Raw genomic sequence first — 16,276 nt, 5'->3', positions numbered from 1 at the left:
TGTTGGATGTCTCGCTTACACATGCAGCTTCCTGTTATCTGTTGCTTGGTTACAGACAGAATACAGTGAAACCGTGAGAACACACAGTAATAAACATTCCCTTTTCTTTTATAATGATGAATTCTAGGCCTGGGGTGTGGGGAATGCTAGTTTTTGTTTTGTTTTTTGGGTTTTGTTTCCAATTGGTTTTCTCCTTGTACCTATTTCTGCAGCTGCTCCAGCCCCAGCCCCAGCTCCAGTCCCAGCCTCAGTCCCAGTCCCAGTCCCAGCGCCGGTCCCAATGCCAGTCCCAGTGCCGTCATCCACTGTGACTGCCAGTGCTTCTCCTAAGACCTCGGCAGGCACCACCGACCCCGAAGAGGCCACGAGGCTGCTGGCTGAGAAGAGGCGGCTGGCGCGAGAGCAGCGGGAGAAGGAGGAGAGGGAGAAGAGGGAGCGGGAGGAGCTCGAAAGGTAAAGGAGCCACGTCGCTAAGTAAAGGTAAAGGGGTGACATTGCCAAGTGGTGTCATGCTGCCTTGGATTCGGCCTTCAGTCTGAGAGAGGAGAGGTAGTAGCCGCGAGAAAGGTGAATGGGACTGATTGTTTCCAAATTACTCTTATTTGGTGTTCCTGTGACCACTGAGTGATTTTTTTAAAATCACGTTTTCTTATTATAATGACAATACAACATTAATGGAGAAAGATTTAAAGAAAAAAATCTATAATCTTACGAGTTTTCAGTAATCGTGTAGATTTTGAATAACCCTTTTCCAGTCTCCAGTGTGCAGTAACGTGTACAAACATAAATATATACACACATATTTACATAATTATAACTACTGTCGAGGTACAGTTGTACAGGCTGGGGGTTTTTACCTAACACACTTCTTTTTTTCTTTTTTAAATATATCTTTATTGATTTCAGAGAGAGGAAAGGAGGGGGAGAGAGAGAGAGATAGAAACATCAATGATGAGAGTCATTGATCGAGCCTGCAACCCGGGCATGTGCCCTGACCGGGAATCGAACCCCGATCACCTGGATCCTAGGTTGACGCTCAGCCGCTGAGCCACGCCCACCCGGGCCCTAACACACTTCTAATCTCCATGTTTCCTCACTTTCTAATGGTTGTTTTAAAGCGGAATAGGAAAGGTTCTGTTTCCTTCCTTCCTCCAGATAGGAGGCCTCTCAGAGTAGTTAAGTGCCCGGGATTGTGTGCCAGGCAGTATTGCCAGGGCCTGTCTGCTTGCTTGGGCTCCTCCTGGGGCTAATAAGGCTAATGGCAACATAATTGCTCCTCAAATCGGGAACTGCACCCTGGGGAGGGTGGGTCATCTTGGAGGTCGGTCCCAGCAGGGACTGACCGGGCCTGGCCGTGCTCCTCCTGTCCTGTGCCAGAACATCGCGACCTTTGCTTATTGACAGCCCTTGAAGACAGTTAAATTGCAGATTCTTTTCCAAAACAAGCTCTCTCCCAGACAGAAACAGTTACATTGTCACAAGGCGACAGGAGCCTGGGAGGTGAGGGGGAGGAGTGGAAGGCGGCTTCACAGTTTGTCCCCGAAGGGCATGGAATTTGTCCAGCGGAGACCTTTCAGCCAGACCCCGGACAAACTGCCCAGGCGGTACCCACGACCTGCGCCTCTGTCCCTGAGGTCTTCTCACGTATCTTTGTTTCGCTCTCTTTCTCCAGACAGAAGAGGGAGGAATTGGCTCAAAAGGTGGCAGAAGAGAGAAGTCGGAGGGAGGAAGAATCCCGGCGGCTGGAGGCAGAGCAGGCCCGGGAGCGGGAAGAGCAGCTGCGGCGCCAGGCTGAGGAGCGGGCACGGCGGGAGCGCGAGGAGGTGGAGCGGCTGCAGAAACAGGTGGGCCCCGATGGAGGCCGCAGAAACAGGCGGGCCCCGATGGAGGCCGCAGAAACAGGCGGGCCCCGATGGAGGCCGCAGAAACAGGCGGGCCCCGATGGAGGCCGCAGAAACAGGCGGGCCCCGATGGAGGCCGCAGAAACAGGCGGGCCCCGATGGAGGCCGCAGAAACAGGTGGGCCCCGATGGAGGCCGCAGAAACAGGTGGGCCCCGATGGAGGCCGCAGAAACAGGTGGGCCCCGATGGAGGCTGCAGAAACAGGTGGGCCCCGATGGAGCCGCTGCAGAAACAGGTGGGGCCCAATGGAGGCTGCAGAAACAGGTGGGCCCCGATGGAGCGGCCGCAGAAACAGGTGGGCCCCGATGGAGCGGCCGCAGAAACAGGTGGGCCCTGGTGGAGGCAGCAGAAACAGGCGGGGTCCCATTGGAGCTGCTGCAGAAACAGGCAGGGCCCCCGGGCGCCCCTGCGGAGCTCGGGGCTGCCCTTGGCTCGGACGGTAGGGGTCATCTGCGGTGAGCGAGGAAGATGGGCAGCGGGTCCCTAGAATGGCCCGTTTCCCCATGCTCTCCACCGCTGGCCTCCACCCGGGCGCGCTGGGATCGGGGCAGCAGGCCCGCCAGCCTGCACGAAGCACATGCCAACCTCTCGTTTTCAGAAAGAAGAAGAAGCTCGTGTTCGCGAAGAAGCAGAGAGGGCCCGGCAGGAGCGGGAGAAGCACTTCCAGAGAGAAGAGCAGGAGCGCCTGGAGAGGAAGAAGGTAGCGGTGTCTGACCCAGAGGCCCCGACAAACTGTTCCGATTCTCTCTAGACCCGAAGCCGTCTAAAGACCAAGAGACTAGCTCATTGCCTTCAGAAAGCCAACTGCTCTGCCCATTCCAGATAAACTAAAGTAGCTCTCGGTATTGATAATCTCCTCCAAAGATATCACTACATTTCAACCTTCACCAAAAGGTTACTTCCAACCCATGGGCTTTTTAAGGCAGTTCTAACTTTTTGGAATAACTACAGTTAAGACAGAGCCGTGGGTATTATATTTTCCCAAAATAACAGACATGTTTGAATCACCTGCTGTTTGCTTAGTCAGGAAATTGTGCCACGCCAGCTTTTTCCTATATCTGATCTGTTCGTTCAATTCTTCCCTTCCAATAGCGACTTGAGGAGATTATGAAAAGAACCAGGAGAACAGAAGCTACAGATAAGGTATTGAGATGGCCATTGTTAGCCATTCTTAATGGCTTTTATTTTTCTTTACTTCACTTGTAACTAAGTCTTTTACCTTTTTTTCTTTGGTAGAAAACTGTTGATCAAAGAAATGGAGATATAGCCAAGGGAGCTCTCACTGGAGAAACAGGTATTTATTTCAGAGAACTCAATTCAAATATAGAATTTTTTAATTGACTTTCTAGAGATTAAGATATTCATCGATTGATTACAAAAACAAAAAGATATGATTGACTCACAGAAGTTAGGTGTGTATCATCTAGTCCACAGGTTTTCCCCTGTGTAAAACTCTCTCTGGCATTTCTGGAAGATTTTTTTCACATTTGTTTATACACAAGTGGAGTGCCTAATATCTTAAATCATTTTATTCTTATATGTATCTGTGTGTGTGTATATATATTTGTAAATATCTATATATGGCTATAGAGAAATATTCCATATACATGTGTACACACAAAATTAAAATTTTTCTTTGCATTTACAAAATTAACTTTCATTTTAATGTACATATTTTGACAACTTGTACTTATGGCAGTTCTCAAAAAAGGATTTAAATGTTATTTCTTTCAGTTCTGACTTCAGAATAGAGTTAAAATTTAAAATCTGTTGAAATTTCATTAGAAAGTTGTTTATATTCTGTAGGCAGTGATTATTAATTTCTTGGTGATTTTAAACCAGAGTTGGTTTAAGTAAAAATAACCTTAGTGTTTTAGTACTCGGGTTTAGTTAGTATTTACTAAATGCCCTTTTTGTGTCAGGTACACCCTGCATGCATCTTCTTGTTTAATTTCCACTGAGCCTTGTGAGAGAGAAGGTGCTTTATCTTGGAGTCAACAAGCGTTTTCAGAGACCTGCTGTGTGCCGGGCCCTGTTGTAGGTGCTAGGATTCAGTGTGACCAAGACAGGCAGGTCCCTACCTCCGAGGGGCACTCACATGAGTGACAGGCCCAGTTTGCACAGCTGGAGTCCAAGTAACCAGCTGCTAATTCTGTTCCTTCTGTGATTCCACGTGGTCTTCATGACTGTACATACAGGTGGTTGTAGGTAGCTCCTCCTCGCTCAAGTCTTCCTCTTTCCTCACCTGCAATATCAATATGAAAAGAAAGGACCACAGATACCGCAGCTTCTTTTTCTGTTTATTTTTAAAGATTAAAGATCAAATGAAATGATTTATGTGAAAGAACATTCTCTGTCAGCTCTGGGGGTTTTCAAATGTAAAATATTTGTATGGTGGGATTTGTTTTTATTTCAATAGAGACTATCCTAGTTTCTCTGTGTCATGATTGCTTATTGTGAGGTTTTCATGCTCTGTTAAAGATGCCCTAATTGTATTTGTTTAGAGAGTAGCCCTAGTGGTTGCATATTAACCCCGTTGCATTTTTAGCAGGTGTCTCCAAGAATGTTGTACTGGGTAGGTTGTCAGCAGGCATAGCACCCAGTGAGCCATCAGAATGAGCATATCAGGATGTAAATTGTACCAGCTCAGGATTATTTGAGGGGCTGATGCTGCAGTGTGTGCATGGCCTGGCTTCTTGTTCTTTATTTTCCCCTCCCTGCTGTTCTCCTATCAGTTCTTTCAGTATTCTTTGTACCTCAATCCGAGATAGAACCAAAGGCAAGAGGGAAGGTTACACTTGTCAGTTGCCATACCATTATTTATCAATACTCAAAAAATTGGTTTGAGTTATCACTAAAAAGAGGCCCAAGATTATGTGGCTAACAGGTATTTCTCCTCTCTTGGCCCCACGTCTGGTTGAGGGCTGACTGGTGTTACCAGTGCTCCAATGAGAATTCTAGGGCAGGCAGGCAGGTAGGCGAGTGTACACACCCATCAGAAGTCTTCTCAGAAGCTGCCTGTTTCCAGCTTTGCAAATGTTGGCAGCTTTCAAATGATCAATCTCTTCTTTACTTCAGTTATCAGTCTCTTTGTACCTCTGACATTTTATCAAATTTGTGTCAGCTGTTGAAATAACACTTCGTTGGAATTATTTCAGCTATTCTCACATCAAATAAAACCATAAACTGCCACAGATTTCCCTGCAACTTTGACCTATATGAAGGTTTATAAGACTTTAAGTAACCCTGGCCCAAATTTTAGAGTCAGTCATCAATATTGTTGGCTTAAGCTGGACTCTGACATTGAGTGTTGAACAGCAAGGTGCCACAGTTAAGTACAGCTCATGAAATCCCTGACATTCCAAGTGTGACTAGGACTAAACTGAGTTTTAAAAAATATTTTTTATCACTAAAGCTATTTCATGGTGATTTGTTACAAATCCTTCAGTAAAGATGTTCAGCCACGTTCTGATCAAGTCAGCTTACTGCTATCTTCATCAATTGTTTTCCTTTAAGTATTACATACTTTTTGTCCAGAGTCAACTTAGTACAAACAAAAATAATAACACTGGTTTTCACCCTTAAAATGTTCTGGGCACCATTCTAAGTACTTTGTATGTGTTAATACATTTACTTCTCACAGTAGCCTATGAGGTAGGTACCATCTGTGAGGAAACTGAGGCACGGAGAGTTTGTCACTTGCCCAAGGTCACGCAGCTGATAACCAGCAGAGGCAGGACAGAATCAGGCGTTCTAGCTCCTGGGGCTTAGGTTTGACAGGAGAGTGGTAATAACCCTCTGTTCCATCTTCTTTGCCCCTTCCAGTGGTATCTGCACTTCCATGTATGATGAACTCTCCAGGCAACGGAGACCCGGCGGCCAGCCCACATGTGGTTACCTCACACCAATCAAAAGCGACTGTGGACAGGTGAGTTAAGCAGCTGGGGCCTTTTTCACTGGCATGCACTGGAGCAGACACTCCTGTTTTCACACCACCAGTCCCGCCAGAATTTCCTGGGCCTCATGGAATTTCAGAGTTTTCATATTAGGATTTATGTTTATCTAGGTTCATTAAATTTTGGTGGATCTAGTAATTCTGTACTGTGAGAAAGGGAAAATATTTTTTTTCTTGAGTCTGTAAATATGATGGTGAAGGTTTTGTGTGACTATTAAAGAAAATTGCAAAAAATAATTTTACCTTTCTCTCTCTCTATATATAGCGTGATCTAGACCATATGCACACCCATTAGTGGTCTATAACAACTGTATTTTTGCTATAATATTTAGTGAGTCAGTATTTGTTCCACAGTAAAATCAATTTAGATATCAATAATTCTTATGACATATTAATAGTAGTAGTAGGGCTTGTTGAAGAATCACACAGTTGCTAACAGTCAAGAAAGGAGCATGTGTTGAAAGATTGCCTTTCTCTTTCCTTGCATTTATATCGACAACATCGTAAGAGCACTTTCAAAAATGAAAAATGAGAGCAATCATAGCTGTGCCTAATAATACAGTCATGAAGAACTTGTAGAAATAGTTATAATAATGTTGAAAATTTCAGCTATGATTTATTTTAGTTTTCAGAATTTAATTAATTACTTAATGAGTTTTCCAGTTTCTGATGCCAGAGCCTCTGCTACCATCAGAAAATTGATGGTCCTCAAATTAATTTTTTTAAGTCTAAAATTGCACACTACACATCACCTTACAGCATAATTGGCAACAATGAAAGAGTGTCATCCTAAAATGTTCATAAATCATATCTAATGACATCTTTCTGGGACAGTGAAACTTTTTATATTTTGCCAACCAAAGAGAATAATTTTCCTGAGAGAGATCTTAATAATAAGCTTTCAGTTTTGTTGAGTAAATTTACTGTCATAATTACCTAAGATGTATATTAGGGGATGTTTTATTCTTTTAGTTACAGGTTGATTTTCAAATAAAATATTTGTTCCCAACTGCTATAATTTATGATGTTCAACTCATTAATTTCAGAGTTTTTTAGGAAGAAATAAAAAGCGCCACAGAGCGAACCCCATTATTATGAGGAGGAATAGGTTTATTAAGCCACTGATAATTCTATCTGATCAATGAAATTAATTTATACGTTAGCTGACTCTCTTCAGTGGTAAAATCACCAAGTTATTAATCAATATATAAGAAACTGAAACATAAATTTACTATATAAAATGATATAAGTAATAAAATTCTGTTTTTGGTTAGTCTCCTCCACACACAGAGCACAATAGTTTATAATGTAAAATGTACAGCACTGTGAACTTACTGGTGTCATCCATATTTACCCAAGTAACAAATTGTCCTTTGTCGTGCATGTAAGATGATCCCTGTCAAACAACTAGGAGAAATGTAAGCAGAGACATTTTCTACTCTTTCACCTCACAATACAGGAAAATCCAGATTAGTTTCAATATAAACATTAGGATATAATACAGGAATCACCCTAATAGATTTAATCCTCTGGCTCCAGTGTGTCTCCCTTTAGAGGAAAAAAGAAAATCTGGCAGATTCCCAGACTTATCCAAGAGTTACTTTTATTATTTTTACAAATATAAACTTAGGTTTAAAATTTTGATAGCTCCTATTTATCTGGAAAGTCAAAACAACAAATCACAAATTAAAGTTAAAAATAACACTGCTTGGCCCTGGCTGGTGTGGCTCAGGTTGGAATCCTAGTTTTATTTCTGAGAAGACCATAGACTCTGGAATTAACCTACTTAAGTAAGACATAGTTTTCTCATCTGGACAGGGACATGTCTTTCCCACAAGGTATTGGGGCTCCAGTGAAATAGTGTCTGTGAGGGAGGTCTGAAAACTATGTTGAACCATCTAACAAATGTTAGATGTTATTTATTTTCGTCCTTCTAAGTGCAGTGTCCAAAAGACACACAGTACACTGGGTGTAGCTACAGTGTGATATTGTAGAAAAATGCTTTTGTGTTGTATCTGGTGTCCCAACTTTATGCCTTGAATTTTATTGGTCTTGTTTTCACCATCAAAACCTAAGGAATCAGTGTCACCAGGAAACAGTTTACAGTGATTCCAAGATCTGTTACCTCCATTGTAACTGACGGCTCTCCATCTTTTAAGGATAGTTCATCAGAGAGTTCTTTAAAATCACTGTTTTTACCTTGCCTACATTTAATGATTTTTCCATATTATCCTCAAGGGGTTATTCTTATGACTAGCATTTCCCGGAATAAACTATTTGCATACTTAAATTTTTCATCCTGCACGCCTCTAGATTATAATTAACCTAGTCTTAGCACTGATCCCTCAGGCTCTCTGCCACTCATACTCCTCCATCTAGAGAAGGACCTGCTGATACCTCCCTTTAATACCCTTCCCTGAGATAGTCTCCTATTCTTGAGTACACATTTCCTTTGATTCAGTGGGAACTCAAGTTTGTAAACAGTTTTGCATCTGAAAACCTGTTAAAGACTTTAAAATTACAAATAAATTACATCCATTGATGTTCTTTTTTTATTCCCAATTTCAAGTTGACCTTGAAATTTACCAAAGTCATTCTTTCTCACCTCCTCGCACATTGTTTAACGAAGCATTCCATAATCCTCATAAGGAGTCAGCATGTTGATTAAATACCCTACCATGCACCCAATGTAGAGTTATAGATGCCTCCCGCTTGCCCACCATGAATTAAATCACAGATTGGAGATTCCCAGGGTCCCTTCCAAAGAACCTGATGTGGTTGGTACCCTGTGGAAATCCACAGTCCTCCTTATGTTGCTTTTCTAGCAGCGGGAAAGAACAGCAGTTCCTGGAGCAGAAAAACTCCCTGAACCTTGCTCCTGACCTGGAGGGCCTGAGTGGCATGGCCGCCTCTGTGGTTTCTTTGGCTCTCAGCTTTTGGTGTGCAATCCTTTTAAAGTCTGAAAGCCATTATCCTTGCCCAACAGGCTCCCACTAACAATAGGTAGAATTGAAGAAGATTGGAGTCATCAAAATTCTGGCCAGCTTTCAGAGAAATACAGAAACCTGAGCAAGGATGATTCTTACTCCAGAAGCCCTTTCTGGTTCTTGAGAGAGTTTTTGTAGAGGGAAGTGCCCATTGATGGAGGAGAATGTTTTCTCATGAACAGGAAACTTGCTTTGGAACAGGAAACAAAGGATAAATGTGTGAACACAAAGGATGGGGCAGGAAATTCTTTTCAATTTCTCAAATCATTCTAATAGTTCTCCCACACCCAGCTGAGAATCTCTATTCTAGAAGCTAAAAAAACTCAGGAGTATTCAGGCTATCTTACCCTCCTAGTACCCCAGAGGACATTTTATGCTTGTTCTTAGCCCCAGGGGGCTGTCTCTTCCATAGAATGTTTCTCCTGTCAGATAAGGGATTTGTAGTAATTTTGGTGTTTGACCTAGTGGTTTTCCTCCAAATCTTAGGAGTATATCATTGTACTTAGTTTTTTTGCCTAATGGAGAAGTAACAGTCCCAAGCCCCTGTTATTCAAACAAAAAGAGATATGTCACTTTTAAAATTAATTGTTATGACATGATAATAAACATTAGGAAAAAACAAGGTCCTGGCTACAATAAGCAGTATGGACTGTCAGATTCCTGCCATAGTCCCAGTCCCCTTTTCTGGATTTTGTACCGACCAAGAGAAGTACATAGGCTTCAAGAGCCTTGCATCCAACTCCACCCTCCAGAGTGTAGCCAAAGAAGGAATTCACACGCTGGTGCCCCTCCTCTGAGAATACACACTCAGTGATTTCAGTTACAGTTCTATAGCTTCTGCCGTTCTCAGTGTCCCCTGAACATTTAATGATTAGTTATTTATCCAAAGCATATGGTACAATTATTCCCCTAATGGCTGACAAATAAGAATGGGTGGGGTTGCCAGGTAGGGTTGGGAGGAGGGAAGGAAGTCAGCTGTCGACGCAAGTCTAGGGTTGGCATCGCCGTCGCAGCTTGTTAGCACATGCAGCCTCCAAGGACGGGGCAGCTGAGGTGGCTGAGGGATGAGGGCTTTGCACATGCATCCTTCTGCTTTATCTTTTGCCAAAACTTCTTAAAATTTCTTTGGGATGAGAACCAGGACTGTTCCCCTGGTTACAGAAAGCCCACTGGTGTTGGGTAAGACCAGGAGGAGGGGTGTGGCAGCCCAAGCGCTCGGAAGGGCAGATGTTGAGCGTGTATGCATGCGTGTGCGTGCTCGTGCAGGCTGCCGTGATGCCAAGCCTCTTCTTCCCTCCTTGGTGAAATACCAGAAAGGCACCATTATGCTCTGAGCCTGCGTAATACTTTTATGTTTTTCTTTCATAGCACTTTTGTAAATAATGTTTTCAGTGTTACCTTGCAGGGCCTTGTGAGGTACTTAGGGCAGGCATCTTTATTTTTTTTCTAGGGGAAAACATTTGATACTTTAAAATATACCAAAATAGTATTCAAATCAGAAATGTTTTAGAATGTGTTTCACAAAATCAGTACTTATCATTGATTAGGAAAAGCAAATATTTCCCTAGTATGGGGGGAAAAGCAAAGACACCTCAAAAAAAAAAGCAATGGAAAGATTGCTTTATTTTATCATTTGGGAAGGAGATGGAAAAAGACAAATTGACTTGCTAAAGCTCAAGCATTTGGCATTACTGACACTAGAGACCTGATTTTCTGATCCCAAGCCTGTCTCTTTCCATAGACCTCTTTTTATAACTAGACATTCCATCTATGGTCAGTATGTATGAGAAGTCAAAACCTTCACAATTTTTGCTTTATATTTTTAGTCTTTTTCATTTTCCATTTGGAATTTGAAGTCTAGAATTTTATCAGATGTGGTCATTTTTCATACATGAGTTGAGCACTGAACAAATAGGAAGCTTGCAAATACATGTTTACTGCTGCAGTCAGATGAAGTGAACGGTGAAATTAGTCTAGCATTCATTTGCTGCATAGGCATGGTTTTACTTCATTGTAAAGCTTACTAATGAGCATATAGCATAAATGACCACCAATTTAGTTATGGAGCTTGTGAAGAGGGTGAAACACCTAAGAGAAACTGTAGGTAGAAAATTAAGAATTTGATGGCCAGTTAAAGGTACCTCAAAAATAAATCCAAGATACTAGACATGAATTAATCAATGAAAATCAAGGTGGGGTCAGAGGAAGACAAGTAGCAAAGATGAGAAGGTCGATCTTGAACAATTTACCTATAAAATTATGCATGTGTTTTAGGAAGCCAGAGATATCCAGGAAGGGCTAGAATTTGAATAGCCAGGGAGTGTAGAGAACGCACAATGAGAAAAGCACAGGACCAGAGATCAAGAGATCATGCAGACAGTCTGGACTGTCTGCCAGTAGTTGTGTGACTTTGTGCAGATCATTCCCCTGATCCCCAAACATAATCCTCTCGTCTTTGAAGTGAAGATCCTAATGACTCTTTATCAGACAAAGGAATGTAGAAATGCCTATAGTAGAAATTGTTAAATGTATGTAGGATTGTTCATGATGATGATGATGATAATGATGATCTATTCTAGTGAATAAATTATTCCATTTAATAAGTTTTATATCAAAATTAATTTTGATTTTTTTACATTTCCCAGTACTCCCAATTTGGAAAAGCAACCAAATGAAAACGGAGTATCTCTTGAGAATGAAAATTTTGAAGAAATCATAAACTTACCCGTTGGATCTAAACCATCCAGATTAGATGTCACCAATAGTGAGAACCCAGAGATTCCTTTGAATCCAATTTTGGCCTTTGAAGATGAAGGGACGCTTGGGCCCCTGCCTCAGGTAGATGGTGTTCAGACACAACAGACAGCAGGTAAGCTTGCTGCGAATTCCCTTCAGTAATTATCAAGATATATGTGACACCCAAGAGGGAATGAACCTTCTTCAGTGTGACTGTGGCACGCTTTGTCCTCTAATGGACCAAATAAGCCACAGGGACAAGATTATTCAGGCATCAAAGAAATTGAATTTTGAGTTGGGTTGGACAATTACTAGGGCCCCTCCTATTCTACCCAGTGTGGCAGTTCAGCGTGCAGCACCCTTTGGGGGTCCATGGGCCTGTTCTCATGGAACAGCACTCACTGCCCAGTGTGCGTCAGAGAGAGACAAGCACTTAATACCTCGACACAAGTTGGGGACCATTGGGCTGGTTCTGCCCACTGGAGAAAAGGTGTTTGGTTTTTATTCCATCTTTCTCAGCTCTTCAGAAGTTTGAAGACTGCCGTCGTGTTCTGCCGTCCTTTTCCTCCTGTTTGGGTTAAGCAACCTGGACCGTATACTATTGTCCTTTTTCATGTCACGAGGTAGTTACGATTTCAGTAATGGAACCATCTTCCCAACTAGGAGCTCGCTGAGCCCAAGGGCCTTCCATCCCAACTTGAGTAACTATAGCTGCTGTTGAAACTGCCAGTGACTCTCCTGTACTCTGTCTCTGGGACTCACACTTAATCTGAAGTCTGTACCAGAAGAACAGTCGCTTTACAGCGCCCAAAGATACAAGGAGTACATCAAAAGTTACCAACTTAGTGGCCATAGCAGCTCACCAGCCAGGTCCCGTTAGTCTCAAGGACTAGTAGGATAACCCCGGCTCCATCTTTTATCAAATCTCTGAATTCTATCAATGTCTCTTCCCAGCAGATCACTTTCATGTATTGACCAGCATATCTTTATTACACTGTTACGAACTGAACTGGCCAAATTCAGCATGTTTAAATGGAGTCAGTAAAGAATTATTTGTGATCAAATTGTTTTTTCTTTTACATTCCATCAGTGAACTTGTAACATATATTTCCCACTTTAAATTGTCGAAAAAGCCAATGTTGAACCACCTATCCAAATAAGTCTTTTTCACTTCTCTAGTGTACTGACTTTGGGAGTATAGCTTCACTGTAGTGACCCACTTTTCGAGACTGTAAAGGAAGCTGTAAGGCCCATCCCAGCTGGAAACACTGCTGGTCAGCTTGCTGCTTTGTCATATCACAGATTCACAGAGGGCAGGAACATCCAAGATGACTTTCTGCTTCACTTGTCAGGCCTTCAGTCACCTCTCGATTTATCCACATTCCATTCTCACTGTGCCCACCCTCCAGACCTTCTATAGGAAAGTAGTCCAATGTCTGTGATCTTAAGTGATGTAAGGGTTCTTTTGGGGGCATGACTATTTATTCACAAACAGTTATTTAATCTCCAACATATATTTGGAGACAGAAGCATCAGGTACTGAGGATACAAAGACGTATGTAATTCCCTAACCTCAAAGAAAAGTACAATCGTGGTATGCAGTTTAGAAAAGTAAATGAGATAGCCAAACTTGAAGTGAAGGACATGTGTTTTACTATTAGTGGTAGAATTCACTTAAATATGTGATCATGAATCCTGATAAAACTGCCTATTCTTAAAAGCATGGTGAAGTTTTAGAAATGTAAGATATTACTATAGCATTCTTTAAATAAGATTTTAGGTAAGTATATTAATCTGTTCTTTTTTTCTGTCTCCTAATATAGAAGTTATATGAGAATTTCTTCTGAAGAACCAAAGCAGGAATTTAATAAGAATTTCTACAATTAATGGAATTCCTTCCATGCCGTAAAGGAGCATCCCCCATCCTCCAGTTTTCTAAAGATTCCTTGACCATCATTTTGAAAAGACTTTATTAAAACCAGCTAAAGACAACAGACTGGAAAGCTTTTCTAATAATTTCGCCAATAGAAAAAAAGAAATGCTCCACGTTCTCCAGTACTTTAAAATGGCTTTTTCCAGTGAACTTCTTTTAGCAAATTTTTTTTTTTAATTCTCTGAAAGATGAGAGCATTTGGCTGTAAAAGAAATTGGCTGACTTGGCATGACTTTTCACATAGATATTCAGTCTTTAAAAGCTAACAGGTAAAATTGGCACACAAAAATTTACCTTTTACGATGCAATACTTGAAAAATAAGTACCTCTTTGCTCTACAAGTAGAGTGAATAGGAGAGGTGTTTAAATTAAGCCTGTTTGTTTAAATAATATTGCAAAGAGCTCTATTTGTAGAGGCAAATTATTGGCAGATCACCAGGTTCTTGTAAATGTAACTTGTACATGGACATTCTGCAAACCCAGCAGTCACATCCTTGCATCTCGTTTTCCAAAAGCCTACTAAACTGTTTTTAAATGTGAAGAAAAAAAACATTATTTTTTCAGAGCAAGAAAATAATTTACTGTCCTCTTAAATAATGTATTTATAAAGTCTTTCTAGATAAACTAATCAAATAAATTAGAATAATATGACTACAGTGCAGATTTCATTTATTAGATTCATTCCTTATGTTACCATGAGAGAATGTTACTGATGATTCAGGGTTATTTCCAAAGTCTGTGTATTGCTGCTGTCCCCAGTGATGGTGGGACTTATCTTTGCCTTACCTGATGACAAATTATGCTGGGGGGAGGGGGGATAAATATTTCTTTAAATAAAACAAAGAATTTGGTTTTGCTCGTTTAAGAGCAATGAAAAAACGATGGGACGCTGACTGTGTTTGGCACGCAGGACACAGTCACGAATGTCCTCGTTCTGCGTGGCACCCATCAGCTCTCACTTTGCTTTCTTCTTTACTTTTGCTGCTGAACTTAGCTGTACAAACTTGCACTTTCATCTCCTCATATAAATTCCATTTTATTTTACCATTTGAGAGGCTACAGGTGACTAAATATTGAAGGAGAGTGAGCACATGTGTATATGTGGAGTTATAAAAAGGTAAACTTCTAGCACTGTAGTGTATTGGTTTTTATTAAAAGAGAGATTGGTTAATCTACTCCATTGAATGAGAGACTATTCATTTATTGGACTATTTCCTTAAAATCCAAGCATATCGTCTTTAGTAATAGCTGTAATTTGTTAAAACGTTAATTTGGAGGTTTTCCCAATAACCAGTTGTCCATGTACACATAATCATATTAAAAATGTCTGTTCAACAAAGTTGTTTTATTTACTTAAATCAACCTAGCATGAAACATTAAATGTGTCTGACATAGTTTTACTTTTAGGTTTCTCATATGTTACAATTTTACTCATGTTAATTCTTGAGTTTTCCAATTGCCCTTCATTTGTCCTCAATGACATTTTCTCAGCTTCCTCTGAACAGGTATATAGAATATATTTATTTAAAATTAGAGCAATAGTTCTATTTTGACTTTTTTTTTAATTTATATTTTTAAACTTGAGCAATCATTAGCAAACTGAAAGCCTTTTAAGTAATCAAGTTTTAATTAGAAGTGGTATAAAATTGTTAACTTTGTCTTAAGAATGATACTGCCAAAGGATGACTTTGACCCAAATGGCTGAATTGCTTTCTGTCCAGCTCTTGAAGTTCAGTTAAGAGGTCTACAGAGGTCTTCTGTAGGCACCACGTTAATGGCAGTGCTCAGGGATCAAATAACGCTCACCATGGAATGAGGGTGGATGGACTTGCAGTTCCCCTCCACCTCACTGCAGATTCTCTAGGCCAGTTCCGTCACCAATCACAGATTCATTTGGTAGATAATCACCAGCTTTTACTGGACGGTAAAGTTATATGTCCCTTGCATAACCTCACTACCTGGTGGTATATTACAGTAAAAGCAAAACAGTTCTTTCACATGAACAAATATTAGCAAGCAAGGCCATGGAAAGCTTGGCGAAGATTCTTCCCTGCTCATAATCACGCAGACACCTTGACTGAAAGATTCACAGTGAAGCAGAAGCAATAATATTCTGAAGGCAGGATTAAGTAACCTAATTGGATCAGCAACAGTCTTAAATGTGTGGGGTTCAGGGGAAGGTGGCACAGGGGCAAACAGAGCTCTAGACTCGAGCTAATAAAAGTCATGAGCTTGCAGGATCTGCCATATTCTTATACCTCATTTCATGCATTTTTGCCTCTCAAAATTTTCCTAGGCAACCTTCAAGCTCCTTTTGTTAATGAAATATTACTAATATCCCTTATGCTGATTAACACTGGTGTAGATTTAGGTGACTTATTTAAAGCACCCACCTAGCCACCAGATTGTGGTCCTTCAAATGCTACCTGGCCTACTCCAGGGTGAGATTGAAGTTCAATTATATATGCACACAAAGTTTATATTAAAGCATTTTTTAATAAATTGTATATGTTAAAAGAAATTTTAAAAGTACCAATAAATTCTGCCTATTGCATTTAAAAAAAACCTGATGGACAGTATTCAATTATTGGCCTACAGCCTGGCTGGACATGGCTCAGCGGTTGAGCGTCAACCTAGGATCCAGGCGATCGGGGTTCGATTCCCGGTCAGGGCACATGCCCGGGTTGTGGGCTCGATCCCCAGTTAGGGGCATGCAAGAGGCAGCCGATCAATGACTCTCTCATCATTGATGTTTCTATGTCTC

General features: G+C 41.2%; 1 protein-coding gene across 9 annotated transcripts in view; it reads left to right on the top strand.

The window, feature by feature from the left end:
- Window positions 1–16,070, top strand: part of MAP7 (microtubule associated protein 7) — a gene marked incomplete at both ends in the record, with an annotated part of 135,445 nt that extends 119,375 nt beyond the window's left edge. For 8 of the 9 annotated variants that reach the window (XM_081140314.1, XM_081140313.1, XM_081140317.1 and 5 more), the window contains 8 exons: window positions 213–453; window positions 1,673–1,844; window positions 2,500–2,601; window positions 2,994–3,044; window positions 3,138–3,195; window positions 5,727–5,829; window positions 11,489–11,712; window positions 13,403–16,070. In XM_081140314.1, the coding sequence (XP_080996440.1) occupies window positions 213–453; window positions 1,673–1,844; window positions 2,500–2,601; window positions 2,994–3,044; window positions 3,138–3,195; window positions 5,727–5,829; window positions 11,489–11,712; window positions 13,403–13,413 (962 nt within the window). Of the gene's footprint in view, window positions 1–212; window positions 454–1,672; window positions 1,845–2,499; window positions 2,602–2,993; window positions 3,045–3,137; window positions 3,196–5,726; window positions 5,830–11,488; window positions 11,742–13,402 lie in introns of those variants that run through there. The other variant, XM_081140311.1, reaches the window with a different exon arrangement.
- Between the last annotated feature and the right edge of the window lie 206 nt (window positions 16,071–16,276).

The sequence above is a fragment of the Miniopterus schreibersii genome (genome assembly GCF_964146895.1).
Source record: "Miniopterus schreibersii genome assembly, chromosome: 6".
NCBI lineage: Eukaryota > Metazoa > Chordata > Mammalia > Chiroptera > Miniopteridae > Miniopterus > Miniopterus schreibersii.
Note: the sequence above shows the minus strand (reverse complement) of the source record. Positions and strands in the feature narration are given on the sequence as shown.